Source organism: Bradysia coprophila, chromosome II, assembly GCF_014529535.1.
Source record: "Bradysia coprophila strain Holo2 chromosome II, BU_Bcop_v1, whole genome shotgun sequence".
NCBI classification, from domain to species: domain Eukaryota; kingdom Metazoa; phylum Arthropoda; class Insecta; order Diptera; family Sciaridae; genus Bradysia; species Bradysia coprophila.
This window is the reverse complement of record NC_050735.1, coordinates 8,188,533-8,215,743: the sequence shown is the minus strand read 5'-3', so window position 1 is coordinate 8,215,743 and position 27,211 is coordinate 8,188,533. Positions and strand designations below refer to the sequence as shown.

At 37.1% G+C, this 27,211-nt stretch overlaps 5 protein-coding genes and 1 long non-coding RNA gene across 6 annotated transcripts in view; 1 reads left to right on the top strand and 5 right to left on the bottom strand.

Moving 5' to 3' along the window:
- LOC119070809 overlaps window positions 1–27,211 on the bottom strand; it is a 531,393-nt gene that overhangs the window by 206,468 nt on the left and 297,714 nt on the right. The gene's annotated exons all lie outside the window — the stretch shown is intronic.
- Window positions 6,326–9,767, bottom strand: LOC119070386 (proton-coupled folate transporter-like). The gene is made up of 11 exons (XM_037174705.1): window positions 9,599–9,767; window positions 9,263–9,518; window positions 9,089–9,202; window positions 8,843–9,002; window positions 8,695–8,783; window positions 8,332–8,634; window positions 8,164–8,265; window positions 7,995–8,098; window positions 7,807–7,924; window positions 6,987–7,142; window positions 6,326–6,491 (listed from the first exon to the last, which is right to left on the bottom strand). Exons 1-10 carry the CDS (start codon window positions 9,755–9,757, stop codon window positions 7,000–7,002), a joined length of 1,548 nt encoding a protein of 515 aa, XP_037030600.1. The 5' UTR covers window positions 9,758–9,767; the 3' UTR covers window positions 6,326–6,491; window positions 6,987–6,999.
- Window positions 12,865–14,794, top strand: LOC119070377 (protein C12orf4 homolog). The gene is made up of 6 exons (XM_037174692.1): window positions 12,865–13,080; window positions 13,143–13,356; window positions 13,417–13,588; window positions 13,653–13,978; window positions 14,041–14,182; window positions 14,249–14,794. Exons 1-6 carry the CDS (start codon window positions 12,906–12,908, stop codon window positions 14,774–14,776), a joined length of 1,557 nt encoding a protein of 518 aa, XP_037030587.1. The 5' UTR covers window positions 12,865–12,905; the 3' UTR covers window positions 14,777–14,794.
- LOC119070393 (retinoblastoma-binding protein 5 homolog) lies at window positions 14,964–17,156 on the bottom strand. Its single transcript, XM_037174716.1, has 7 exons — window positions 17,008–17,156; window positions 16,724–16,944; window positions 16,463–16,669; window positions 16,218–16,399; window positions 16,032–16,151; window positions 15,334–15,968; window positions 14,964–15,263 (listed from the first exon to the last, which is right to left on the bottom strand). The coding sequence occupies exons 1-7, from the start codon at window positions 17,024–17,026 to the stop codon at window positions 15,178–15,180; spliced, it is 1,470 nt and encodes a 489-aa protein (XP_037030611.1). The 5' UTR covers window positions 17,027–17,156; the 3' UTR covers window positions 14,964–15,177.
- On the bottom strand, window positions 18,740–19,793 carry LOC119070631. Its single transcript, XM_037175061.1, has 4 exons — window positions 19,645–19,793; window positions 19,342–19,584; window positions 19,047–19,270; window positions 18,740–18,980 (listed from the first exon to the last, which is right to left on the bottom strand). The coding sequence occupies exons 1-4, from the start codon at window positions 19,726–19,728 to the stop codon at window positions 18,878–18,880; spliced, it is 654 nt and encodes a 217-aa protein (XP_037030956.1). The 5' UTR covers window positions 19,729–19,793; the 3' UTR covers window positions 18,740–18,877.
- LOC119070062 (adenylate cyclase type 6) overlaps window positions 22,753–27,211 on the bottom strand; it is a 58,400-nt gene continuing 53,941 nt past the window's right edge. Inside the window, exons 20-28 of the mRNA XM_037174359.1 lie at window positions 27,096–27,209; window positions 26,842–26,943; window positions 26,609–26,766; window positions 24,842–24,981; window positions 24,669–24,778; window positions 24,396–24,615; window positions 24,201–24,332; window positions 23,971–24,095; window positions 22,753–23,908 (exon numbers count right to left, since the gene is read on the bottom strand). Of these exons, the coding sequence (XP_037030254.1) occupies window positions 23,048–23,908; window positions 23,971–24,095; window positions 24,201–24,332; window positions 24,396–24,615; window positions 24,669–24,778; window positions 24,842–24,981; window positions 26,609–26,766; window positions 26,842–26,943; window positions 27,096–27,209 (1,962 nt within the window). The 3' untranslated portion in view covers window positions 22,753–23,047. The remainder of the gene's footprint in view (window positions 23,909–23,970; window positions 24,096–24,200; window positions 24,333–24,395; window positions 24,616–24,668; window positions 24,779–24,841; window positions 24,982–26,608; window positions 26,767–26,841; window positions 26,944–27,095; window positions 27,210–27,211) is intronic.

Sequence of the window (27,211 nt, the reverse complement as noted above, 5' to 3'; positions counted from 1 at the left end):
TACTTTATGTACGGTCCCCTACTTTTAGGGCAATAAATTTTGCCAAACCAAAAATAGATTAAATCCACAGCATAATCGAGAAGTATTAAAAAAGCGAACCAAAAATATTGAATCGCAATTTCGGGCTCAGTGAAGTCGAAATAAATAATAAAAGAAAATGCGAAATCGATTATTATTGATTTTAAAACCAAAAGATAACAACAATTAACACTCTATAAATACAGATAGCCCAGAAAGAAGACATTATTCAAATCAAGAAAAAAAAATCTGTAGCGCGGGAGTAAATATTCAGATGAGTAATTCAAACAATAAAAATCTTCTCTTTAAAGAAGTGAAAACATAATATTCGCGAAAATAGTCATAAAAACCGATAAATTCAACCGTTTTCAATTTTACAGCGGAGGAACATACATCAACATATTGCTGGTAATAAATCTTACATTTAAATGAGCAATATGCGCCCGCTTATTTTTTCAAGTCTCTTCCATACACAAAGAATACTTTTATGGACGTTTATTGTTTGCATTTAAACAGAATGTGTTAATATCATGTGCATGGGATGGGAGTCTTGTCTACAAGCAATTAAAATATTTGCAATCGAATTCAAGAACAATACTAATATAACAGATAGATATACACGGAACCAACACGCAGATGAGCTAACATGGAGGAATGTTGCAATTTGAATTTATGTTTTCATTTTACGTAAACATTACACAATTTCTTAGTAGGCAAACTATACCTTTGGAACTCTAGAATGGATTCACGTGTGTGTATCTGCCGAGCATATTTATATCTTCTTTATGCCATACACTCAAGATTACACTATAGGTACATAGGTAGATTAACTTTCCAATCATTGTTACCATACATATACTATGTACCATCGGGTGTGCATGTACTAACACAATTTGTATTTAAAATCTGAAAGTATGATTTTGGGAACCGATTCGTAATACTACCACATTGCCGGATATAAGATGTGTACACACAAATAGAAAAATCTTTTCCTTGAATGAACATAAACTATAACACTTCTCTTGGACCTACATGTGTCGGCCGAACGTAAATATATCTAATTTACATTATCGTATTTGTTACATGCTAAAGCAGCTATGGAGCCAACAGTTTACTTGGCTGCTTGGATGGTTTATAGCCACAGAACCTGATACAGGAAAACCTCAATAAATTTAATTGCAAGTGTATAAATTTGAGGTTGATCTGAAGTTTTGAGGTTAACCTGAAACGAGAAAGCCTGATTCGAATAGGTTTCAGGTTAACATCAGGCTCAGGCTCAGGCTCAGGCTCAGGCTCAGACTCAGGAGCCTGAATTAGGACACAAATTACCGTCTATTATACAAGGAGGAAAACTGATGTTATAAGTGCTACAAGTTGTAGCCTAAAACCTTCCCACCACCACCAGATCAAACTAGTCTCAACAAAAAGTTTGAAATAACTTCATAAATGTTCACGCACCAAATGTAACAATAAGTAAAAAGAAAATGTAAGGCTTGTTATTATCATGTGTATGGCTTGTTATTATAAGGTGAGTGGCTTGAGGGATGACTGTAGGTAGAACTCATAGAAATCGTCTGTGGATATCTCAGACATTTCACAATGTATTGCATAAGACAAGAGTGAACGTTGAAACTTTGGAGTTATTTTGTTACGTATTCTATGCATAATTTTGCATCTTCGTATAACATTATATCATGGCCCAGAACGGAATATATAGGTTTCTCATGCTACAACATGTCGACATCAGATTATAATTTACCGTAAATGTGTTCGAATTAATTAGCTTTTTTCGTGTTCGTCTGTTTTATGGTTTTCAACAATGTGACCAGGTGCAAAGTATATCAGTGAATTAATCTATCAACTCCGAACATCATCTGTGTGTCCGTCCATTTACCGTGCATCCGTGTGTAGCACGTAATATATCTTCCACAATCCCCCGATGCAAATAAAAAAAAAAATAACAATGGGCATGGGCAGTTTCTTCCTGTTGGCATTTTGCAATATAAATATGATATTAAACTATCCGCCCACACTATATGATGTAAGTAGGGTGACTTACAAATCGTTTATATTCCATATCCTACACAGTGGTTATATGAGAAGCATACCATCACCATAACTGCCACGCACAAAATCTATAATTCATTCATCAAAATGCATCTAAACTGTCGTTGTAGACCGACTGAGAAGCGAAATAGGGTAAATTTTATCGTTCCACAAATATTCTTTATAATGAAATTCCATTTTCACATATTTCCTTATAAACGTTTAAGTGTAATAAAAGTATAAGCTGGGTTTGGCTAGAGAAAATGCTTTTTCATATGTGCGGTGTGATTTACCTCATTTTCTTCCCTCAATAGGCCATGAGAAAATTGCGTTTTGTTAACGATTGGTTGAATGACATTTTTAGTGAGAAAAGTGCAAAAATATCTCTCGTGGGGAGAAAATAGATCTTTATCACATACGCTCGGTGTTCGGATGTCAAAATTACTTAACTAGAAGAATAATTCAAAAATTCACACCTAATAAAAACAAGATTTCAACCAATTAGATTTCAAAAGCTAACATGAGCTGTGAGCTTATAAACCAATATAAAGTGGTTAAAGGTGAAATTTTGGGCTTCGCCTCAGATCAACAAAATTCACACTGAAAGTGTACTTTTCAGATTTTTTCTATTGTTTTGTAATAGTAATTTATGCAACCAGTTGAAAAATTGTGTGGTTTTTGCCACTAGATGTGTTGTTATAACACTACCGATGTGTGACAAAAATGCAATACATAATACCACTGCAGAGTAAAATAAACCAGGCAGGAGCGGTTCATTTTCGAAACGTCAAATAAGTGACCTAATACACTATATGAAAATGAACTCAAATGAACACTGATATAAGTTGAATTAATTTTATTCGCAAAAAATATAGGGCTACTAGATTATTCAGGTACCTAGTCAAATCAGCGCTCGTGCCTGGTTAACTTTACTCTGTCGTGATAACACCACTGGCTGAGTGCTCAAGTAGACTGCATTTATGTGAGCTTCAAGAATTGGTTCATTGCGATTATATATCTAAATAGCCGAATGGTTAGAGGTGTGCTCGATAAGCATTGGGTTTTAGTGTCGGGGGTTCGAAATTTTGTCAGGGCAGTATTTTTATTTAGAGTTTACAGAAAACCCATTTCGTCACTCAGTGTACAGGTTTTCTCATTATAGTGACAAAAAGCAAAATATTGAAGCACAGAGTCCACTTTTCACCAATGAAAGTACAAACCAGGTATGGTCTGTGCATACAAACCGGAGGATGGAAAACTCACCTAACCTTTCCACGATTTTCATTGAAAGGTGAGTTTGTTTATATGAAATCGCTATTTCATCCGCTCAACACAAATTTTGATATTGACACTATCTGTTTTCATTTCTTTTCACATCGTCTTTGCTAAAATAACTATTTCTCATTTGAACTGTCACTTTGTTTGTATTTTCAAAATGGTATGGTCAAAGAACCTAGCAGGGTAATAGAGGTTTTACCACATCAAATAGAGTATTGATACTATAATGCCGTTGGCATTATGATAAAAGACGAATCGGCATTACTTGTTTGATCTATTTATTTGTGCCTGTTAACTGATCGAGTGCCGGTGGTAGACTGACTCTACTTCTCATTACATTATATGACGACGCTTGATATGATACATGGGTGTATGTGTGAGCCTCGTTTACGGGTCACTACATTACTTCCCTTTCAGCAAAGCGACTAATAGAGAAATATTCTACAAAAAAATTCTGTTTGAAATTTGCGAAACTTATACAAAACAATTGTATCCACCAAACACTCAATTAACCAAAAAAAAAAACATTCTACAAAAAGTATTTACTGGAATTCAAGTCGATTAAATTCATTTATCCAAATTAGTCTCGCAAACGACTCAAAATTTCAATCCATTCCACCTTTACGCCATGTGTGGTTGCATATTTTCGTAGGTATAATCGATGAATTGAAATATTTAGCGGATGATTACTCAGTACTCGCCGCCGCTGGTACACGTGTACGATTATTGAGTTTACAGTTAATGGGCGTCCTCCTCGGTTGATTCTTTGTTTCTCTTCTTCGACTACATGCCAGATACCTAAGTCAATCCTTTGCGCTGATTTTGTCACAAATTCCTTGGAATGCTTGTACCATGGTGTGTCGGTATTTTCAACTGCGTCGACTGATTGGTTTTCTAACCCAAAACTTACTTGACGACCTTGATGAACCAAACCGGCTGACGCTACCCTTGATATTAGTGTGAACTCCATGATGACCTTTGAATTCTTTTTAACTTCCACGCAGGAAATTTCTACGTAAAAGAAGCCTTTGATTCACCACGGATGTACGTTCAGATGATTGTTGAATCCACCACACGATTAATCTCTCTCGACCAGTCTATGCACCGATGGCTTGTAACGGTTGATGTTTCTGCGGGCCAAAATCGTTCGGAAATTTCCACTTTAGTTCCAATGGCTTTCGCGCCAAATCCGGCCAAAACAATAGAAACGAATATTTCGATTGACCGAAACCAGAACTTCTCCTTGTGTATATCAGACCCGTTATGCCTTGTCGCCTTTATGCAATGAAATTTTTCACTTCCACGTGACGGACGATTGAAATTTCACTTTTTAAGCAAATGTCCTCGTAATTCTTGTGATATTTATCCCACGTCGGGTTATTGACTTTACAAATTTACTATAATTTAACATTAATGTCCAAAAAACACTAGGGGTCACCAATATAATGCCGTTGGCATTATGATAAAAGACGAATCGGCATTACTTGTTTGATCTATTTATGCCTGTTAACTGATCGAGTGCCGGTGGTAGACTGACTCTACTTCTCATTACATTATATGACGACGCTTGATATGATACATGGGTGTATGTGTGAGCCTCGTTTACGGGTCACTACAATACCAATAATACCATTAGCAGCCCTAATGGTAATTTTGCAATGACATTAAGAAAAAAAAGGTATAAAAATATTCGCATACTTCGATTAAAGTACTACTTTATTTTTTTCTATTACCCTGCTAGGTGCTTTGGTATAGTGAATTGATGTTTCTTGATTCGTGGAGAAAAATGGTAGGTTATACCTCGTGCATATAAAAAAAATTGTGTTCATCACTGGTAGAAATAGGAAATTCCAATAAGAGTGACGTTTTGTGGCCAGAGCGAAGCGAGGTTTTCCTGTGTAAACGAATACATACGTGAATTACCTTATTTTCTTATCTCAATCGGCAAAAGGAAAATTACGTTTGGTTGACGATTAGTCGACTGACATTTATAGTGAGATAAGTGCTGTTTTTTCTCTCCTGTTGTGGGGAGCAAATAGATCTTCTCTCACTTGTACTGTCATTTTGTTTATTTTTTCACAAATTATGATTGATGATGAATTGATGTTTGTTGTTTTGTGGAGAAAAACGGTAAATCATACCTGCGCAAATGAATTATGAAAAACATTGTGTTCACCCCTTGGAGAAATTGGAAGTTCCAACTCGAAGGAAATTCCGGCCATCACTTCGGTCTGGCCACAAACATTGTTAGAATCTCTTCCCTCGGTAGACCAATAACTCATTCCTTCCTTCCTTTTTTGAAATAGATTTCGTTCATGTAGCAAATTAATATCTGCATGCGCTCTGTGTACATACTATGTGAATGTATATGTTTATATTTATGTTGAGTGTGATTGATAGATTGATTGATTAGCAATCTATTAGGAGGGTGTCCTATACTCTAAGAGATTTACCAATCTAATTCCTGTCATATCGTTCACTACATAATACACATTTTTCCACTCATTTTATTGCTTTTGTATTCAATCAACTTATTTATATCCGTAAAATTGGACCCAAAAAAAAAAACTCCGACAGTATTTTGATAGTGGCTGCAAGTAGTTTAGCCTGTCCCTGTCCCCAATATATAAATGAGACGAAACAATTGAATTAACGTCTCTAATAAACTCGGTGGCTTTTCGAAAACAGCTTCCCTATTCGATTTAAATTATTTATTGTATGAGTGGCTCGGTATTTATTGTGGGTTCGTGACAAAAAGTAACAGAATTACTACACTTGTGGCTGCAGATAACGTGATAGGCTGACATAATTTCCGTTTAATTTTACCAGCAGATTCTTTTGTCACTGAAATATTTAGGACAATCTAATAAAGAATGAAAGAAAACAAGATTTTAACGAATAAAATGCTTGGTATGGACGGTATAAAACAGGGAATGTTTTGTCAGTCTAATAGCAGAGGGAAAGCGTCTTCAGTTTGATGAAATTTAAACAAACTTTTATAATTGGAATTCTATGTATTTGCTCAAAGACTTATCATATTGTCATGATTTCAATCGTCATCGCGAACGGACGGCGTTGAGCACTGTGTGCTAGTATTGGTTCCAATTTCAATTGCATTTTCTTTTCGCTTGACTATGATTAGTATGACTCTGCAAAAAAAAAGAAATGAAACCGAAGTGTTCCAGTTAATTAAATGCCTTGGGAATCTTAAAAGCTTAGCTTGGAATAACAACGAAACAGTAGTTTAAATTGGATGCTTCGAAAGTAATTTATTACATGAACGAACTCCCAAGTGTATTTTTGAGCAACAAGCTTCGGCAGCTGTTTTTAAGGCTAGTGTAGTGTTTGCATATCCGAGCCGATGGTATGTAACTAAAGTTGTCGAAAAATGGTTTTCCGAAGGAAGTTGCTTAAAAACACACGAGTGAGTTAGTGAGTATCACGAAATATGTTACCGAATTAATGAATTACGTAGTAGCATCCAACGTAGTATGTCTGCTTCATGCGAAAGTAGAATTTCACATGAAAATTCCCGATGAAATTAACCGACAATATTCCACCATATAATGAATGATTTTCGCAGTGGGCAAATCGCTATGTAATGGTCAACTTTCGCATGAGGCAGCAGTAAAATAAATTCTTACATTGATGTGGCTGTTATGATGAAATAACATGCTGTGCTGCAAATGAAATAAGCGTTGGGAAATGTGAAACGGTGTGCTTGTAGATTGTTGCATAAATTGGAACGAAAATAAATTTCGCAATACTCTCTAGCATACCAAACACCGAGTATATTCGACCTAACGAAGAGGAAGAAAAAATGTTGTAAAGACGATGAAGATATGAAAACCGACACAATCATTTGTTCTGTGGATTACATCGACCGGATTAACAAATGAACAACTAGATTTTCGGGCTCTATAATTCCGTATACAGTTACGGACGCGGATCCAACAAAAGCCAGAGAAGAATTATCTAGTTCATTTTGCTGTAGAAATTTCAGTGAACTTGACCTTAAATCATCCGATCTGAAAAAGACGCACTTTCTGCAGAGAAGAGCGGGTCGGACGAAAACGTACGCTCATAAATTTTCGAATTTTTCTCCATTATTCACCTAGAGAAAAGAGTTGAAAATCTTACCTGTAGCAGGTAACGTTGTCTCCAGGTCATCTACAATAGCTGCCACAGCTGTAGTGCCTCATACAAAAAATACATCTGTGGCAGATAATGTGAATTACCTGAAGACAAGGTTTCCTGCTACAGGTGAAATTTTCAACTCTTTTTTGTCAGTGTTTGGCGTACACAGAGCCTCTGACATAAGTAACTTTCATGTGCGAAATTTGAATGAAAAATTTCGAGTTCACGTTCGCTCAGGTTGAATCTGAAATCATAAATTTACTACTAAATCAGGTCAGAGGGTCGCACTGAACCTGATTGGATCCTTATTCTATAGAAGAGACATACCAATTTCACCAGTTTCCACAAAGGCAGCAATTATACTTTTCGCCACCAATGTTAAAATATCCGCGAACATATCGATTGTGGTAGCAGCGTAGAATACAAGATTGGTTGATACGAAAATCTGAAACAAATTGAACGCGTTTTTAAAAATGAAAATGAGTTTGAAAAATTTTTAAAACAATTTTCCATACAAAAACTACTCTGGAAAGTGTTGTCGTTACTGCGGATATAACATTGATGATTGCGTCAGATACTTTAAGCATTTTGCTGCAAATGTTTATCAGGAACACCATACCTGCCAATTTAACAATCAATTTTTTAAGGGTTTTCTGGAGAATTTCCGCAGCACCATTACTGTACCTATGAATGAAGTGAAACAACTGAATGCGGCATATGGAGCTTCTTCCATTGCTTCCCAGTTGAGTTTCGTTCGAACGAAGAAATAATTGTTTGCACTTTCGCCTAAGAAAATGATAAAAAATAAAATTGTCACCGTTCCTTACCGTGTGGACCACAGTCGATTATCACCTGCGAAAATGCCATTGTACACTATTGTCATGAGAAACAGCAACAGTACAACCGTTCGTCCATTATAGTCTCTTTTACGAAATACTACGTTCAGTGAATCTCGTAAAATTTGGAAATTAAAAATCTCCGAGAACTTGACTTCTCTAACTAAATCAGATTTTGTATTGCCATCAACCGTAGAATATTCATTCATTAATTCCACTTCGAAGGCTACAGGTTCTCGCCTTTGTGGCACCTCCTTCAGATAATCTATGGCGTACACTATTCCACATATATTAAGAAAGATGCATATCGATAGCAATTCTGAAACAATCACTCGTTAGATAGATAGATTCACTTCAATGTCATTTTGAAACATTTAACTTATATATCCAAGCGTAACGTACAATATACCGGAAAGTGGTAGAGATATCACCGACATTATCGGAAATATTTGATACACTACACCGAGTCTGTAATTAATAGGGAGGAATTGAGTCAAGCAATCGCTGCAAAAGGAGCCCGATTAGACCTGAAAACTCTGTCCTCAGCGGTAGTGATATCCGTCAAGTAGCTAAAAATTCCCATGTACATCAGTCTGTATCCCCCGCATACGGACATAATCATAGTGGATAATATAGTGGTAAATTCAACCGGCAGTTGTTTCATAAATGTTGCTCCTACTAGTAGAACTGCCGTTTAGCGAAAAGAAATTTCTTTTAGTTTTCTGTCGTTTCATTGTAAACAATTTGGTTGCACCATAAGGACGCAGCTTTACCAATGTGTGCAATACAATCGGCAACAATCGGTAGTATTATGCAGGGTTTCCGTCTGCCGGTCTTATCGCTCCATGCACCAGCCAACAATACCACAACGACGCTCACAAAAGCATCTACACTTTTGTTTTCGGATTAATTTTTGAAATGCCTCTAGGGAAATTCAATAGTGTTACCAAACGGTGCAATATATGCCTGTAATGCGCTTCCGTATTTTTGGCTCTCCTTTTCAGCAATGCAAACAAACACTTTCAGCAAGTCCATGTCGGGACCGGCATTGCCTAATCTTATATTGTTTACATTCAGTGCTGCTGACTCATTCGCCGAATCAAAATCAGTGGTAATTATGTCTGAACATTTGATGTTATTTAGCCGTTTGTCTATCATGTTATCGCACACCATGTCACTGTATTTGAGATTAACGCGACAAATCTAAAAGATAAGAATTTTAATTGCTCTTGAAGCTAATTTCTAACGACGTAAGATGATTAATTGGTATGTGATTTCAACACCTTTTCCAAACTCAAGTTCTGAACAGCTATGCTGAGTAGACATAGTGGAACATTTAAGAAAACTAAGATCGGTTCAACTGTTATAAAATCTAAAAATTGTTTCACTAAACTTTTCTTCCGATTTGAATTACTTTGTAATTGATGGCGCGCGGAACACATTTCTTTAGCGTAAGAATGATCGACAGCGAATGACTGTTGTACAGAGCGGCCTTTATGATTTTACACTTCGAGTTATCAAAAAATTAATAAAGATAAAAAGTGATGGTTGAATTATCTGCCAACGCATATCCACCGGACTTAACTGATTAAGATGTTCAGTTACTTGACGAAAGAGTTGCTTCGCTTAGTGGGAAACATGTTATGAAATGAAACATAGATCGTGTAGATAACGAAATGTTTCTCAGAGAAATTAAAACTTTGTTTCTTCCTAGTGGTTGTGGTGGCGATGGTGGGATAGCACTATCAACATGGGATTATTATTAAAGAATTGTAAAAGTTTAAAAAAAAATGAAAATAGAATCAAGGAACAATGAAATGGCTCGAATCTAATGTTTGCGAAACTCAATTAATTGTCTTGTTAAGAACACAGCGTAAAACTAGAATTATCAGTTAGAATCCGTTCTACGAAATAGGAATGATTTCAGTAATGGATGGCCGATTTTTATTTTTTTTAATTCAAGAAATATTAAAATGGCTCCAATCCACGTACTTCAAGAATAAGTGGTACTCAGTAAACAAATTTCGACACTGTAAAAGCGAAGATTTGGAAGATACTACACCATTTGACAGCTGGCACTCATTCTGTTTGACAGCTGTCAATCAAGGCACGTTTGCTTGGAGTGCGTTGCTACAATCTAATGCTTGGCAACTCAATCCAACTTTTTCATGAAAACACTTAGCGTAGAATCATCAGTGAGAATCCAAAAAACAACCTGACCTCAAATCATTCGACCTGAAAAAGACCATTTACAAATTACGAACTTTCTGTATTGGGGAGCGGGTTGGGCGAAAACGTATGCTCATACATTTTTTAAGGTTTATCCATCCATACATTTAACTGAAAGAAAATAGTTTAAAATCTTACCTGTAGCAGGTAACTTTGTCTCCAGGGAATCCACAATAACTGCCACAGCTGTAGCGTCTCATACAAAAAATACAGCTGTGGAAGATAATGTAGATTACCTGTAGACAAAGTTTCATGTTACAGGTGACATTTTTAACTCTTGTTTGTGTTTAGCATATGCAGGGGGAGAAGGGTTTTACATTTGTAATTTACGCGTGCGTAATTTGTGAATGGCCCCAAATGAAAAATTTCGAGTACACTTTCGTTCAGGTTGAACCTGAAATTCTAAATTTTGACTAGTAAATCAGAGATCAGAGGGTCGGACTGAGCCTGACTGGATCAAAGAGACCTACCAATTTCACCAGTCTCCCCAATTTCACAGAATTAATTTCAGTGATTTTTCTTAGTTCAAGTAACAATGAAATTGACAAGAACGTTGTGTGTCTTTTTTAAATTGAGGTTGTTTAGTATAAATTTGTAGGCATGGGCCTACGGACAGTCTTGAAAAACCATATGACACAGTGTATATGATAATTACTCGTAGATACTGTGGCTTCACTAGATACTGCATAATGCTAAGACATTTAGCAATGAATGAGTACGATGATCTCTTCGGAGATAGGACTCTCGAAAAGTCCCATACGTTTTACATGTAAATAAAGTTTTTTACTAGCCTTCAATACTCAATAAATCACGGTAAGTGAATCTATATTTTTCCTCTTGAATAAAAGTACTTTTTTACATGATTTAATCCTGGTTATATTCTCCCGTTGAGATACTCCCTTTTTTCGTTCGCTCCTGCTTATTTTCATGCAAAACAACTTCACTTTTTTTACTGCGTTGAGTAAATGTCATAACAGTTAAGTTGGCTGACATGTAAATAATGATTTGCTGCTCAGAAAAATCTATGTTTCTTCACATCATTTTCTACGAATAACTGCACTCCAACTACAATTATTAACCTGTCACAGACGGCTTGCATATTAACAGTTTTACTTTATGATCTATTACTTAATTTGATCGAAGATTTTCAGAAATCTTTTACTTCATTTGTTTTGAACATGTCTTTTGCTGTCAAGGACCCTCTCAATAGAACAAACTGACAAATTGAAATGAAAAATCGTATATTAAAATGTGTGTGTGACAGCTTCGTGTACAGACAGTAAAAAGGGACTCTTAATGTCAAAAGTAAAGGGACCCATATAACGTCAAAATAAAGCAAAGTTGACATTTTCGTGTTAGTGGTGTGGGTGATATAGTTTTTCAATGGTTTTCGGGTCATAATTCCTCTAGGTAATCTACCTCTATGTTTGCTGTATAAGACCTCATCGATCAGAGCTTGTCGTTAATTATTGCTGTCGTTTGTTGGTAATTTACTTTGCCGTGCTACGAAATTGTTGGTTTGTTGACATGGGTGATCGGCATACACAGAAGTAAAACAATTTTTATTTTCGCAATATTTCGCTCATTTATTATTTTTCATGTAAATTTTCTCTTTAGTTTTTAAGTAGTTTAAACGCCTGAAGAAGCTCACAATAAATGAGCGAAATATTGCAAAAATAAAAATGGTTTTTCTTCTATGTATGCCGATCATCCACGTCAACAAACTAACAATTGCTGTCGTTGTCGATAACAGATGACAGCCGTCTGTAACAGGCTAAACGTAATATAAAGATTGTGCTGAATCAGCAACAGCTGAGCTTCAGCAGCTGATTAACAAACATACTCTACTTGTATTATAATATACAATCAATTCTAAACAATGAGTGTACTACAGTCATACAATGTATGTAGCTTGCCTTTGAATTGTTTTCGATACAAAGATATTAAAGAACGTCTTTGTCGACCAGCTGGAGATGTTCAACTGATTATGCACAAGCTTTACGTTTAACAACTGTACAATTTTTACGTTTTACATAAAATTCCGATCTAACATTTCCGAACACATTTTCATGCAAAATGAATTTCGATACGAGAAAAATGTTAATGTATGCTCGTATGAAATAGCCACGGACAGAATGCACTGCAAGCCGGGTGCATGAGTAAAGAAGGGAAATTAAAATCAAGTCTTGTACTCTAATATTCGAGTTATCTTTCAAATATTTACTTCGTATACTTTCCGTTGCGGCCCTGGAATTTATTTCCATTGTGAATCTGACAATTTTCGTAAATTCACAATCTACGCCCAAATACGTCTGTCAACGCTGTCAAAAGAGTTTTGTTTACGAATATTTTAATCAAACAATGGAGCCTAACAAAACTGTGCAATTTGTTTACAATTTCCAGAATTACGATGGTCAGCCATCAAGAATTGAATATCCCATCACTTTGCCGTACCGCGGCGATATCCGTGAATTATCGTACGAAGTGGTTGCCAAACAAATGGATCCAATTATGAAAATGTTAGATGCACATGAAGGTAAACACTCCATGATTAGTTTCGGAAAAAGGGGGAGTCTGATCTGAGATATTGGATTACAGAATTGTACAAACATCTGAGAATATTCGTCGATAAGGAGAACCAGGACTTCTTTTGTAATCGTGATGAAGATTTGCTGAACAAGGCGAGAAATGGCCAAACTGATATTGACCAATTAATACGAGAAGCGGAGAAGCACTACAAAGAGGAGGTCATTGAGTATGCGGAAAAAATTGGTCCAACCGATGAAGATATTTTTGCACAGTCATTCCACAGGTGATTTTCAAGGAAAATTTGTCATTTCAACTGAGAGATTGAACATGTTTTCCCCAATAGATTAGTCCACTCGCCTCTGCTACCGGAAATTTTAATTAAAGAAAAAGCTTACGCAAAGACCATCTCTGAGATGATTGTACGGATGGATAAAGAGATTGCAAGCCTTAATGACCGCCAGGCAGTGGAAATGGAAAATAAAATTGAACAACTGGATGTGTCCACAACATCTGAAGTAAGCGAATTTTCCTTTGTTTTCAATATCTTGCTATTAAAGCCCACAAATCACTTATCGCTAGGACATCAACAATCTGCTCTCTCAACAATATTCGACACAAAATATGATCCGCCAGCGATGGGAATCCGAATTGGAGGCTCGTAAAGGCCACCAGAAAAACGAATACAAAAACTGGATCATTGGTCAGGTGGGCGAAACACTGTGCTCGTCATCGACGTTGACCGCCGTTGGTAATCGCTCATCCATGTTTGTGTCAATGCAGACGCCATCGATGGAAGAAAGTTTTACGATTCATTTGGGATCACAGCTGAAACACATGCACAATATACGAATCCTTAGCGCCGACATCAACGATCTCTGCAGTCCGTTGCATTCAGGCGACGAAAGGTCAGTGAATCCTCACGCGCGCGCGGAAAGAAATGAATTTAATTTCAATTCCGATTTTTCAGTATTACTGGACTGAATATGGCACTCGGTCTCTACTCGTCCTCGCTGTGTGGAATCGTTGTCCTAACGCCGTCTGGGAGCGTACAAGCTAATTCGAAAATCATCAAAAATTTCCAAATGTCAACTGAATTTCATTTCGATGAGGTAAGACTCGACTGGGAATAACTCCACCGATCAGGCCCAAATTCCAGCGTCTCTCTTGTGTTCCAGATCAACGCCCAAATTGATAAAATCCAAACCGAACTGTCCAAATCGACGGGATCACCATCCAAACATGCTGGCAAATTGAAATCGGGCGACTTTTTCATCACACGCCACTCAAATCTCTCGCAGACCCACATCATATTCCATTTGATATCCGACGAACCATTCAACAGTCCCGACGAAATCAATTCTCGCCATCCGGTGATATTGGGACTGCGCAACATTCTGAAAACGGCCAGCAAACATGACGTCACAGTGCTAACGATTCCGGCGCTGCTACGACACGAAATGTCTGAAGATATGACGGTGCCGTGGTGCATACGACGTGCTGAATTGGTGTTCAAGTGTGCCAAGGGATTTATGATTGAGAGTGCTACGTGGGGCGGAGCGGAGCTGAGTACGTTGCAGTTGCTGTTGCCACGTGATATTTCCGAAGACTTATTCAATACGTTAGTGAGTATGGTGCCGCATGTATTTCGAGTGGCAAATCCGAAAATTTTCCAGGACAGTGCGAATGACAGTGGCATGCCATGACACCAGTGATTTTAGTAACTTTGTTACGAAAATAAAATTATTTTAACAAAACCGACCGGCAATTTGAATTGGAAAATGGTGAACGGTGAAACGATCTTTTCGGGTAGAACAAGTCAGAAGAGCCAAGAAAGGAAGGTACTGTCGTGACTCGCAAGACAAGCGGTAAAAGTGAGTAATAACAACCAAATTTCATCGAATACTCTTGTTATTCCAAAGAAAATTATTTATGAATTAGAATCCCCGGACACCAGTTTCCGAACGTGTACCAGCAGTCACACACATATTGTTCTTAGATTCACTAAAAAATTTGATCAATGAAAGACCAGTAGATGTCCGACTACAGGTACATGCCGGGAGACTGGTGCGCTCAAACATCTCAACATCTCAATGAAATTCACGATTCACTTTCTCGGTCGTCCAGCATTTTTCTTTCCCGAAATACTTTGTTTCTCTTTGTTCGATTTGTTTTGCAGCAACGGATGAGTTTCTGTTTATTCGAGGAAAAAAAATGTTTTTCAAAATTGTTGCCTCCTTCTGTAGAACCCAATTTTACTTACCATCAACAGGCGCATCATGCAATGAAATGTCGTGATTGCTGCTCAATTTCTTGCGTTTCGATGGTCCCGGTTCGCCACTACTATCCAACGGATCATTTTCCTTCGAATTCACGTCCTGACTGTTGTTAGCATCCTGCGATGCCCAACCATCTTCTGGATCTTCAACTTCCGGTGCCATGGGCAAAAATTGAAGCGCATTTTCATCCTCGAATTCTTCGTCCGAACTGCAAAAGGCTGCAATCGGTTCCACTTTCGTCACATCCACTTCGATCTCTTCGTCCTGCTTAGCTTCGGCGGACAAGTCAACCGATTTGTCTTCATCATTCAAATCGAACTCGTTCTCCCTTTCCTCGTATTCCACATTTTCATCCAATTCTTTGAAGTCCGGCGCGAATGCTGACCAGTTTTCCACTTGATTTTGTGCCCAAATCGACACCAGACCGGAACTAATACTGGCGATTATTGGTCGAACCGGATGCCAGACAACGTCCAACAATAATTCACCTTTTGTGCCGTGCAAAATTTTCACCAAATTGCCGACAGATTTTTCCCACACATATAAGGCGTGCTGTCGAGCACTTCCTGCACAGACATATTCGCCGTCTCCCGAAAAGCAGCATTTCTTCCAAGTTGTTCTAAAAATAAACGAGGTTGTTACATGAAAGGTAAGACTGTCTGATAAAGCCATTCGAACTCACTTATTGACTAAATCTTGAAGCTTCTGTATTGGTTCCGGTTCGCCATCTTTCCCACATGCGATTACCTCTTTGGCATCGTACACTCGGATAACTCGATCGGATGTGTTTATAAGAAATGAACTGAAATTGGAGACAGACATGCGTTGTTAATGGCTTTGCTGGTATATCCCTGAAAATTCTACTCACTCTCCACGCCTGGCAAACTCGATACTTTTCACTGCGGTAACGCTAGACGTTCCAATTGTTATTTTAAAACTGGCCTGAATCTCTAACGTCTCGGAATTCAGTACGAGAATCTTCCCTTTCGCATTGCCCGTGTAAATGTACTTCCCTCGCCGGTCGAATGAAGCTACTATATTCAGATCACCCTAATGTGGTAACGAAAGTGTGAAAACGTTAAGAACAACAGAAATGGTGAAATGTGAAATTACATCATTGTCCAGCGGAAGACATTTATGTGTACCGCCGACTTCCACCACAACGGCAGCATATCTCATCGGACATACGAGAAATCGTAAGTCATTTCGCGGATCAAATTGATTTTTTAGTATTGGCGATGGAAAGCGGTATTTACCGTCACAGTCACCGGTAATTAAATCCCAGATACAAACATTATTGTCCGTTGAGGCTGATAAAATCTGAAATTCGTTAATTCGTTAAACCCATTATGTCTTGCATTCAATTTCCCTTACTTTGTGACCATTACGAGACCAACTTATGCTACAGACCGGATGAACGTGTGCCGATATTATTTTAGCTATTCCCCGCGTCAAGAAATCCCAAATTACGATTCGTCCATCATTACAACCAACCGCTAATAATGTTCCATATTTGTTGAATGAGCAAGTTACCGCCAACGAGATACAATCCAAGGAACCGTCAAACTCCTCCGGATAATTTTGACCGAACGACTCTGTGTATGACTTGAACTGTTGTAATTGAAACCATATTTGGTAGTATTGTGTTTGTCACCTACCCAAGAGCTCCAAATTCATGGTTACACTTGTGTAAATTGTCAGGTTTTAAATAATGTTTACAACCAAAGAACAAATTGATGCACAACAATGATTGAAAATGAAAACAAATATTTAAATGTCAAATTTCTTTCCACGCATCTGATACGTTCCACAGGTTCCACACAGGAGAAATGATTTAATTCACAATGACAAGTCTGTATTATAGCGCATAGTTTGGCGGATATTTTGAATGCCACACTAAGAAATTTGGTGAACGAAATGGATCTGTCGTTTAATTCTTGAGGGTGTACAAAATATGAGTTATGCTTTCTTGGTGTGAGGTAAGAAGGAGGCTTTTTGATGGTTAAAGTACGAATGTTAATGCTAAGAGCAGTGCTATGCTCACTTACATTCGAAATGATTACATTTGTGAGTTTTTGGTGGCATAGAATAAGGACAGTGTGGGCAAGAACATTTTCAAAAAATCACAGGGCGCCGATTCTCGTGAATTTAAGAATTCGTAACTTGACAGCTGTCACCTTAAAAGTTACTAATCATATGGCCCTTAGTATTTAGATGACAACTGTCAAGTTACGAATTCTTAAATTCATAAGAATTGGCGCCCAACGCCTCATTAAAAGCTCCAAGTTAATGATGAAAAATTCGGAAAATTCCGCAGAATGGAAATCAGTCAAAAACACTCAAAAGAGTAAAAGTGACGCAAGTCCCTGTGCATACTTCCAAAACAACTGATATCGCACATTTAATAAAGTGCGAAATGGTTTATATTCTCAAACCTTTCAAACATTGACAATTCACAATATGCCTGCTATTCACAATACAAATAAAGCAGAGATGGTTTCTAAACACTTCTGTTGGAGATGGATTCGAGATATCACATCGGATTTGATTCATAACGGAATTCGAAGTTTCATAATGATTTATTTTTTCGTCGTCGCATAGGTTTATTGCTTCCAGAACGATTATAAAGAATAGTACATTACTATGCAAGGGAAGTAAAGTGATATCTCGTGTCCAGATGAGAAAAAGTATCCGAGGGCGGCAGCCCGAGGTACTTTTACTCATCGTGATACGAGATATCACTTTATTTTCCGTGTGTAGTACGACGTTTTACTATGCGAGTGATGTAAAGGTTATTGCCTATACATGTAATAGCCTTATTACATGCACCAGCATAGTAAAACATATTGTGGGACGAAACAATTGGGGTGGTAGCGTCCAATGAAATTAAATGGATAGGTATGGCCAAACGTTCAAATTTGTTCTAGCTGGAGCACATACGGATTTGCATGGCGCCACCTGAAACGAACTCATTTCTAGTGCAAATTTCCACTAGAAATGAGTTCGTTTGAGGTGGCGCCATGCAAATCCGTATGTGCTCCGACTTGTATGGACTGACCATACCTACTTATCTACTTTCATTGGTAGCGTCAACACAGGTTGTGGTCGTTTTTTATATAAAATTTTCACCTCATCCCTCATCAAACGAGGTGAATCATGTTGTATGAAAACTTTGGTTTTTTTTCGGTGAATTTAATGAAATGACAATTGAGGCTACCTGGCCATTAGCCTTGGAACGAAGGACTCATACTGCGAGAAAGAGCGACAATTAATTCATTGATGATTTATGGACAACAAATTGTGGATGGATCCGCATTGTTTTGTCATCATGTTCATAATACATGAAGATGAGACATAAGACGGAGAACCGTTTAGGCAATAATAGCAGAGTTTTGCAACAAAAACAAAATTTTATTCGAACTCCTTAATTTAGGAACCAGGAACTTAAGCCACTTCGATTGAATACACAAATGAAATCTTAGGTTAATTGAATGTCGACGTATTAAAAGGCCAACGATTCTGTATCGACTATTGTAACTCTTTCAACAAAACCGGGAAAAACGGGCTGTTATAGAGTCGCTCTCTCTTTCGATTCATCATACACCGCATAATGAGCCAAGCAGTTTCGCAGCTAGAATGAACCGTAAAAATTTGGATTGATTTCCTTCCCAGGTCTAAAGAATGAACAGTAAATTACTTGTCGCCTTCCGGATCCCTAACATCACTACATTGACGGGCAGCCCATGAGTAATTCAGAATAGTTCCGTAGCTACCACAACCACTGCTTCGTTTCCAAATAGTAGCCAACATATCTCGCTTCGCACCTGCTGGTCTTTTGTCTATGTCGAATGATGTGTAATTGAAACGCAGTTGTTTGACATGTCTCATATATTGTTCCACTTGAAAGCCCTCATCGGTCATCTGATTTTAACGCATGAAATGATGAGAAAACCTCGTGCACTCCTCATCCAACTTTCTATGTCTACACTTACCACGCCCGTGTTACGCATCGTACAGTCTACAAGGCATTTAGCTTCTCTTCTCATATAACGCTCGTCACCCCGCGGTGGATTTTGAAACATGTCGATGCCTTCATCGAAAGGCACGGAATACGTTTCATTGCATTTCAGCCACGCGTCCGCTATTTCGGTTGATGTTTTTTCATATTGCTCGTTCAATAGATAATCGAAGTAAGTAGAGAAGAAGGTGAATTGTTTGTCATCATTTTGCGAATTCTGTAAAGATTCATGTGATGATCAGTATATCGTACACCTGTTTCATCGGTTTCAACTCACGTTTACACTTCCGTCTGAACAGTCAGAGGATACACTCAGAGCTATTGCGCTCACAATTATTATTATAAAGACAATAAATTTCATTTTAGAATACTGAACGTACAGTAAGACGAGTAAATAAATTATGATCGATGCCAGACAACGAACATCAATTTTATATAAAATCTAAAAATATAGCCAAACAACAAAACCGGTTACGAAAGCATAGTCCAGATAATCGTATTCGTGTTTACCACTCCGTTCAGATGAAATCAATTTTTATTAAGGGAACGTTTCTCTTCAGATTTTCATATTTTGAAGAAGTAATGATTTTGTGAATAAGTAAGGTCCAATGGATATGGATCGCAGGTTAAATGTACCGATTTCTGCTGAGAATAACACTTCGCTGATTTTTCTTGTTTAAAGTATGTCTCAATGGTTTTATCAGTTGAGTTCTAACCAAAGATTTTTTCATCACAAACTCACCCTCTCTCCCATTTTTTTGATGTTCACTCAAAAAAGATCTTCTACTTCATTTGTTGTAACACACATCTGGCCAATGCTTCTTTTAAGCATTGATTGTTAAACAGAGTCGAGTTGAAGTAATCGCATTTTAATTTGTGGATTGATCTCTTGTGCGTCTTGGTAATTATGCACATTTTTCTACTGCTCGGTGAGTTGCCTGCACTGATCACTTAGATTCTTTACACTTTTGTGAAAAATATCGGTAGAGTACATTGGATGCTGCAACAGTAATTCACTACCTGAAGTAACAATTTTGTGATAAAAGAAGACCCATAAGTGAGTTTGCGAGTATCCCAAGTATCCCAAAGCTGTTTCCGAATTAGTGGAGTACGCAGCAGAATCCAATGTATTCTGGTTTGCTACCTACCCCATACGAAAGTTGTATGGAAAAAATGAATGGAAAAAGTCCAGATGTATTGGATGTATTGCAGGGGGCAAGTTACTATGCAATGGTCAACTTTCGCATGGTATATCTACTGGGCGAAATAATTCCGTTTTAAGGTTTTAGCTCTCGCCCTGGAGAACAATTTTCGCGAAATTTTGTTTCTCAAATTTCTAAATTTCCTGAACTTCTAAATACCTTACACAAGAAACGTTACGTTTCAGGAGGTTACCATAAAAATATGTTGTTTCCCTTTCACGACATTAGTTCGAAGATGAGAGAAAAATATGTTCCGTTCGAATCAGGTCTTATCCTGAATCCTGTTTTTAATCAAGTTTAAGTCGTTCTGATGAGGTAAAGTCAAATACTGTGGTTATTTCTACTCTTACTTATCTTTCGTCGTTTTATTGGTATTTTGAACTGATTGTTAAGTTGAAAATATAAGTTTTGATCTTACAAATTCTATGCGTCTGCTCGAACCAGTGTGAAGTCTTATATCGTTCTTTTGCTTAGTGAATATTTTGTATTTCGCAGGCTAAACCAAGGACCAGAACACAATTTTTAACGGTCTGTATTTTGTATGGAAAGTCGGAACGCAGTGCCATTATACCAACAATATAGCTATTTTCATAATAAGGTAGTAAATGGGATTGTTTTGCGCACTAGATGTGAGATTGCCGATACGAGCGAGGCGAGCTCGGCAACACATCGTGTGCGCAAAACCCCCATTTACTACCGTGTTAGGAACAAGGTTTTATCTCCTGTAATGTCATAATCACCATAAAAAACAAATTTCAAAAATGAAACTGAAACATAAACACGCCATGACGCCATCACTCATTCATATTCCCCGCAAATAAAACACACATCTAGTATACTGTCAAGAATTTGTCAATTTTCAGTGAATAAATGAGAAATTATCGACGTTTTCCGTGAATAAATGTGAAATTATCGAAGTTAGCCGTGCGCAAATGAGAAGTTATCGAAATTTTCAGTTAATAAACGTACGTTCTGTGAATGACGTGTTTAAATTTAGCCCATTTTGATTCTAAAAGTGACACTCAAATTGTGAATATTATGACATTACAGGAGATAAAATACTTATTTATAGGAGAACGTCTGACTACTATACGTGACCCTTGTGTTTTGGTGATTGGTTTTTTGTTAATTTTAGTGCAAATACAACCATTCCTTGGGAAATTACAGATCAACGAAAAGGTTTTTTTTTTTTTGAAAACCAGCCCACCGAAATCGTATGTATTTTTCAGTAGATGTGCTAGAAGCCAAAACTATTATTTATATCTATTTGAAAATATCGAGCAATTATTTCGAAAATTCGTGGAATTGAAAGAATTGATTGGAATTATAGGAATTGAAGGGCGAATCCCGCAAGTAGTGGTGTTAATCCGGTAATTAAAGAAATAAAAGGAATCAAGAGCAATTAAAAGGAATTGAAAAAATTTGACAGGAATTAATGGGAATTGAAAGGAATTGAAAGAAATTGAAAGGAATTTAACGGAATTGAAAGGAAATAGAGCGAATCCGGTCCGGTAATTGAGGTAATTAAACGGAATTGAAAGGAATTAAAAATTGATTTGCCACCATTTTGGCCAGTCGGTTACCCCTCGGCGTAAACCTATAAGACCCCAGTACTTCGTACGGGTCTAAAAATGTTAGTACTTCAATGAACTTCCAGCGGTTCCTCTGCAGCCGAAATTAAAAATATGTTTTCTCTGCTTTGCAATGACACGAATGATGATAGTGTCACGATGATTGTCCTCTTTGAAGTGTATAAGGGCTAAGTTCTCTAATCGCATAATTCCTTCCATCAGAAATATTTTTTTAATCAAATTATTCCTGTGCCTGAAAGAACTTGTAATTCTCTTTTTGATGACAGCCTCCTCTCCGTTTCACGTACTTCGAGAAATTTCCCTGATAAAAGTTCATGTTTTCGCTCGTGTTTTCGGTATTCGATCACCTCCCACCAACCCGATTTCGGAAGTTTTGATTGTCTATCAGAAAAACCAAATTCAATCTATTTGTCAATCTCTTTAAAATTCCTCTCCCAGCCTTCATAAATTGTATTCTGCGGCATCCAGGTCAGATTAGTTCAGATCGAAATTTGCCAAGGAAATATTGCAAGAGGTGAAATATTGTTGAGGTGTGATCGAGGAGCGTGAGCAAATGTTCCAATAAAAATCAAACTCCAAACTTGTCATCAATTACAGTTACAATTATTTAATAAATAAATTTTTCTCTCCAGATTTTGAACGCCATTTTTTAACACAATTTTTAATGGTAGAGGTACATCAATTACACTTAAGTCCTCATTGAATGAGGTGTCATATATATTCACCTAAATATACATACATTAAATTGGTCTGGGTGTGAAGGAGGGTTTCCATTTTTTTTCTATTTATTATTTGAAAATAGTTTTTCTTTGTTCCATTTTAATTTTTTAAATTGGTTCTGTTACAGTGGTCGAAATTTGATTTCAACTTTTTCAACTAATGAAACTTATAACAAATCCAAGCTCTTACTACTAGGCATTTTGATTTTGTTTTGATTACCGTTTATCGGATACATTGACTGCGACAACTTCAGCACATTCTTCGTGTTAATTTTAATTGACTCCTTCAACTGTTCGCCGAAATTTTTCGTCTGTTCCGCCGGTTGCTTGCACAACATCTCTGTGGACTTTGATTGTTCAGCACTTTTAAGCGACGCCTTCAGACGCCGATAATTGAATGGTTGCTTCGTATTCGATTTGTTGCTATTCTCAGCGGTGTCTTGATGTGATTTGGGCGGGGTCACTATGCGACCGTTCAAATCCGACAGACTGTAGTCATTTTTCAGAAACTTTTCCAAACTTTCAATCGAATCCATTAGTGATCCTTTGCATAGTGGCAAGCTTTGATGTTTAATTTCCGTTAGTTGAGTCTTGAAGAAAATCTCCGGATTGAAGCGCTCCATTGTCACTTCACAGAGCTGTTGTGACGGTTTCTCATAGTTACATTTTATATCGTCGGCAGTGGTAATGAGACATTTGTCAACATTTTCCGTAGATTGACTGGAACTAAGTGACTCGCTGTTGTTGCTCGTTCCGAAGAAAATGTTTTGCTGTCGACAGAGGGATTTTCGCTTTTGGGTCAGACAATGATTATCCTTATCGATGATGTCTTGCACTTCATCCGGTTGACATTCGTGGGTATTTGAATTGTTATCAGATAGTACGTCGGTCATTAGTGGAGATCCTTGCTCGTCCTGTGGATTTAAGAAGTATGTCACCATCGAACCCTTTCCCTTTACATTTATAGTTCCTCTGCAACGCATTTTATATCCACGGGGCTCCAGAATTTGATATATTTCTTGGGTGACCTGGAATAGAATTTCGAGTTGCTGTGAGCAAGGCCTGACACAATCATTACTACTGAATTTACTTGAATGTAATCCAAAATGCCCGTTGAATCCATCCGACTGGCTACATTAACACTATTACCCCAAATGTCGTACTGAGGCTTTCGTGCACCGATGACACCAGCCACAACCGGTCCAATATTAATACCTGGAAGTTTTAAAAAAAGAGTGGCATTAACTTTCTGTTGAAGGAGAAGACAGAGGCGACTGTCTTGAATTCAGGACAAAAAATAATTTCAAATTCGGGACCAACCTATCCGCATCCGGAAATTGTTGAACGAATGAGTATTCACTTCCTCAATTTTGGAGAACAATTGTATTGCATAGTCAGCCATCGCAGTAACATGACGAAAGTCCACTAAATCGCACGTTTGTTCGGTCAAGCCTAGAGCCAAAAGAATTTCCGTTTCCGGTTGAAATGTATTTTATGACAAGATGCTACTTTTACCTGATGCTGCCATGTACGTAGCTCCTGTGCTTTTAATCTTCTCGATATATCGAAATCGGTCCTCGCTTAGCAGTTCATCGAAATCGGCGATAATTTCATTCAAAAGCCGCAGACACTCAACACCTTCGTTGTTTGCTTCTAATTCTACATAAAATTCAGAAAAATTCGGTATCGATGCGAACATTACGCAAGCACTTTCACATTGTTCATGGTACAGTTCCTGAAAGTCAAACACTGAGTACTAAAATCGGGATCATAATTTTCTCTCATTACATCAATGTTCTTGTCCCTGCTCAAGAAATGTTCGGCTACATGTACTGGCAAAATATTTTCCAAAAGTTTCCGATTGTATGCCTGCAGATGTTCCATGTCCTCTTTTTCCTCTGCACAAAAACAAATTTGAAATGAATTTCCATTAAAACATCAAAATTAGTCGAAATGAATACCAGTCGCTTGAAGTTTCCATATGAAATCCAAGCGGTATGTAGCTTCTGTCTGATGACTATGGAATATGAGAGCAATTACGAAAATGACCACAAAAATGCCATCAACAATGAACGTTAGCAGCTGCTCTTTAGCATCGAATCTAATAGAAAATTATGGGAAAATAATTAGTCAGCAATTGACGATTGTCGATTCAAATGGGGTCCAAGTGAACGGTAACCTTTTAAACAACTTTTCCTACTATGGTCCGGACAATGAATCGATTGTACTGTATATTTTAGAAAAAAGCTAATTCGCTAATTGTATGTAGTGATTCACTAGCGATTAATCAGTGATTCACCAGCGATTGATCATTGATTTACCGTCGATTAATCAGTGATTTACCGTCGATTGATCATTGATTTACCGTCGATTAATCAGTGATTTACCGGCGATTAATCAGTGATTAATCATCAGTGATTTACCGGCGATTAATCAGTGATTAATCATCAGTGATTTACCGGCGATTAATCAGTGATTAATCGATGATTAACAAGTGATTAACCAGTGATTAATAGATAATTAACCAGTGATTAATCGGTGATTAACCAGACCAGTGATTAATCGGTGATTAACCAGTGATTAATCGGTGATTAAGCAGTGATTAATCGGTGATTAACCAGTGATTAATCGGTGATTAACCAGTGATTAATCGGTGATTAACCAGTGATTAATCGGTGATTAACCAGTGATTAATCGGTGATTAACCAGTGATTAACCAGTGATTAATCAGTGATTAACCAGTGATTAATCGGTGATTAACCGGTGATTAACCAGTGATTAATCAATGATTAATCAATGATTAATCGGTGATTAATCAATGATTAACCAGTGATTAATCAGTGACTAACCAGTGATTAATCAGTGACTAACCAGTGATTAACCAGTTATTAATCAGTGACTAACCAGTGATTAATCAGTGACTAACTAGTGATTAACCAGTGATTAATTAGTGACTAACCAGTGATTAATCACTGACTAACCAGTGATTAATCACTGACTAACCAGTGATTAATCAGTGATTAATCAGTGATTAACCAGTGATTAACCAGTGATTAACCAGTAATTCATAGGTGATTTATCGATGGTAGCGAATAGGGATGGGAGGCGTTCAAAATTATCGATAATATCAATCGAAAGAAATTATCGATAATCGATTAATCATCGTTATCGATAATTTAATAATTATCGATAATTATCAAAATATCGAAATTCAATAATTATCAAAATACCGATATTTTGATATTTATCTGAAAATTCATGATAATATAGTGATATATCGGAATATATCGATAAATATCGGATTTTCGGACCGAAATATCGATATATCGAATTATCGATATCTTGATAATTATCAAAATATCAATAATTATCGATTATCGATATTTTTTTGATAATTTTCGATAAAAAAAAGTCGATAATTATCGATTATCGATAATTGATAATTATCGATAATCATTTTCATTATCGCCCATGCCTAGTAGCGAACGTAAAGCACTATCATCATCACATCTTTCACCTTCTAATAATTTATCAGATTTTTCATTTGTGTGTATCACTATCACACTCAGATAAAGTGGACGGCTACTCGAAAATGTTACGTCATCGATTTGTTACCACCTGAAGTTGTTTGGGACCATAGTCCAAAAAGTGATTTCTCGGAGTCTTTGAATCATTATGATTTTTTGGGTACCAGTTTCATTCGCGTCCCATGCCTAGCTTGAACTTACCGATCGCCGTATAAATTGTTTATTTGAAATCCCTGTACAATGGCCACAGCAAAGTAGATAGCACTTAAACTAATCAGCAAAACGATTTTCAGCGAAATTTTAAGGACCTGATGAACGGCACAATTCATCATAGAAAGTAGTGTCAATAATAGGAATGCCTAGGAGCGATAAAACAAAAATTCCAATTATGTTTCATGCCGATGTCCATGTTCGAATTCCATGCATATACGTACATTAATAGCTACGTTGTAATCACAGTCATCAAAGCGATTTAAAAAAGTGTATAGAATCGATGTAGAAATATGATCACAATTTTTGTTCGACAAAAACACAAACTGCAACCGCGAACAAAAATTTCATTAAAAATGCAATTTAATTTTTCACAGTAATTCAAAATGAGTGGGAAACCACCTGAAGCTACAATTCGTTTGAAATCCTATTTGCAATTCTTTCGGGCGATTTCCTCCTCGATTCAAACAACACTTACAATGGTTGAAACCGACAGACATTTAACCGTACACACAGCTAGAAACGCTAACATCTGTGAATGAACTCTGTTGCCATGAATTCTTTCGGATAAAATTGTCAGGGTTTTAATAACCT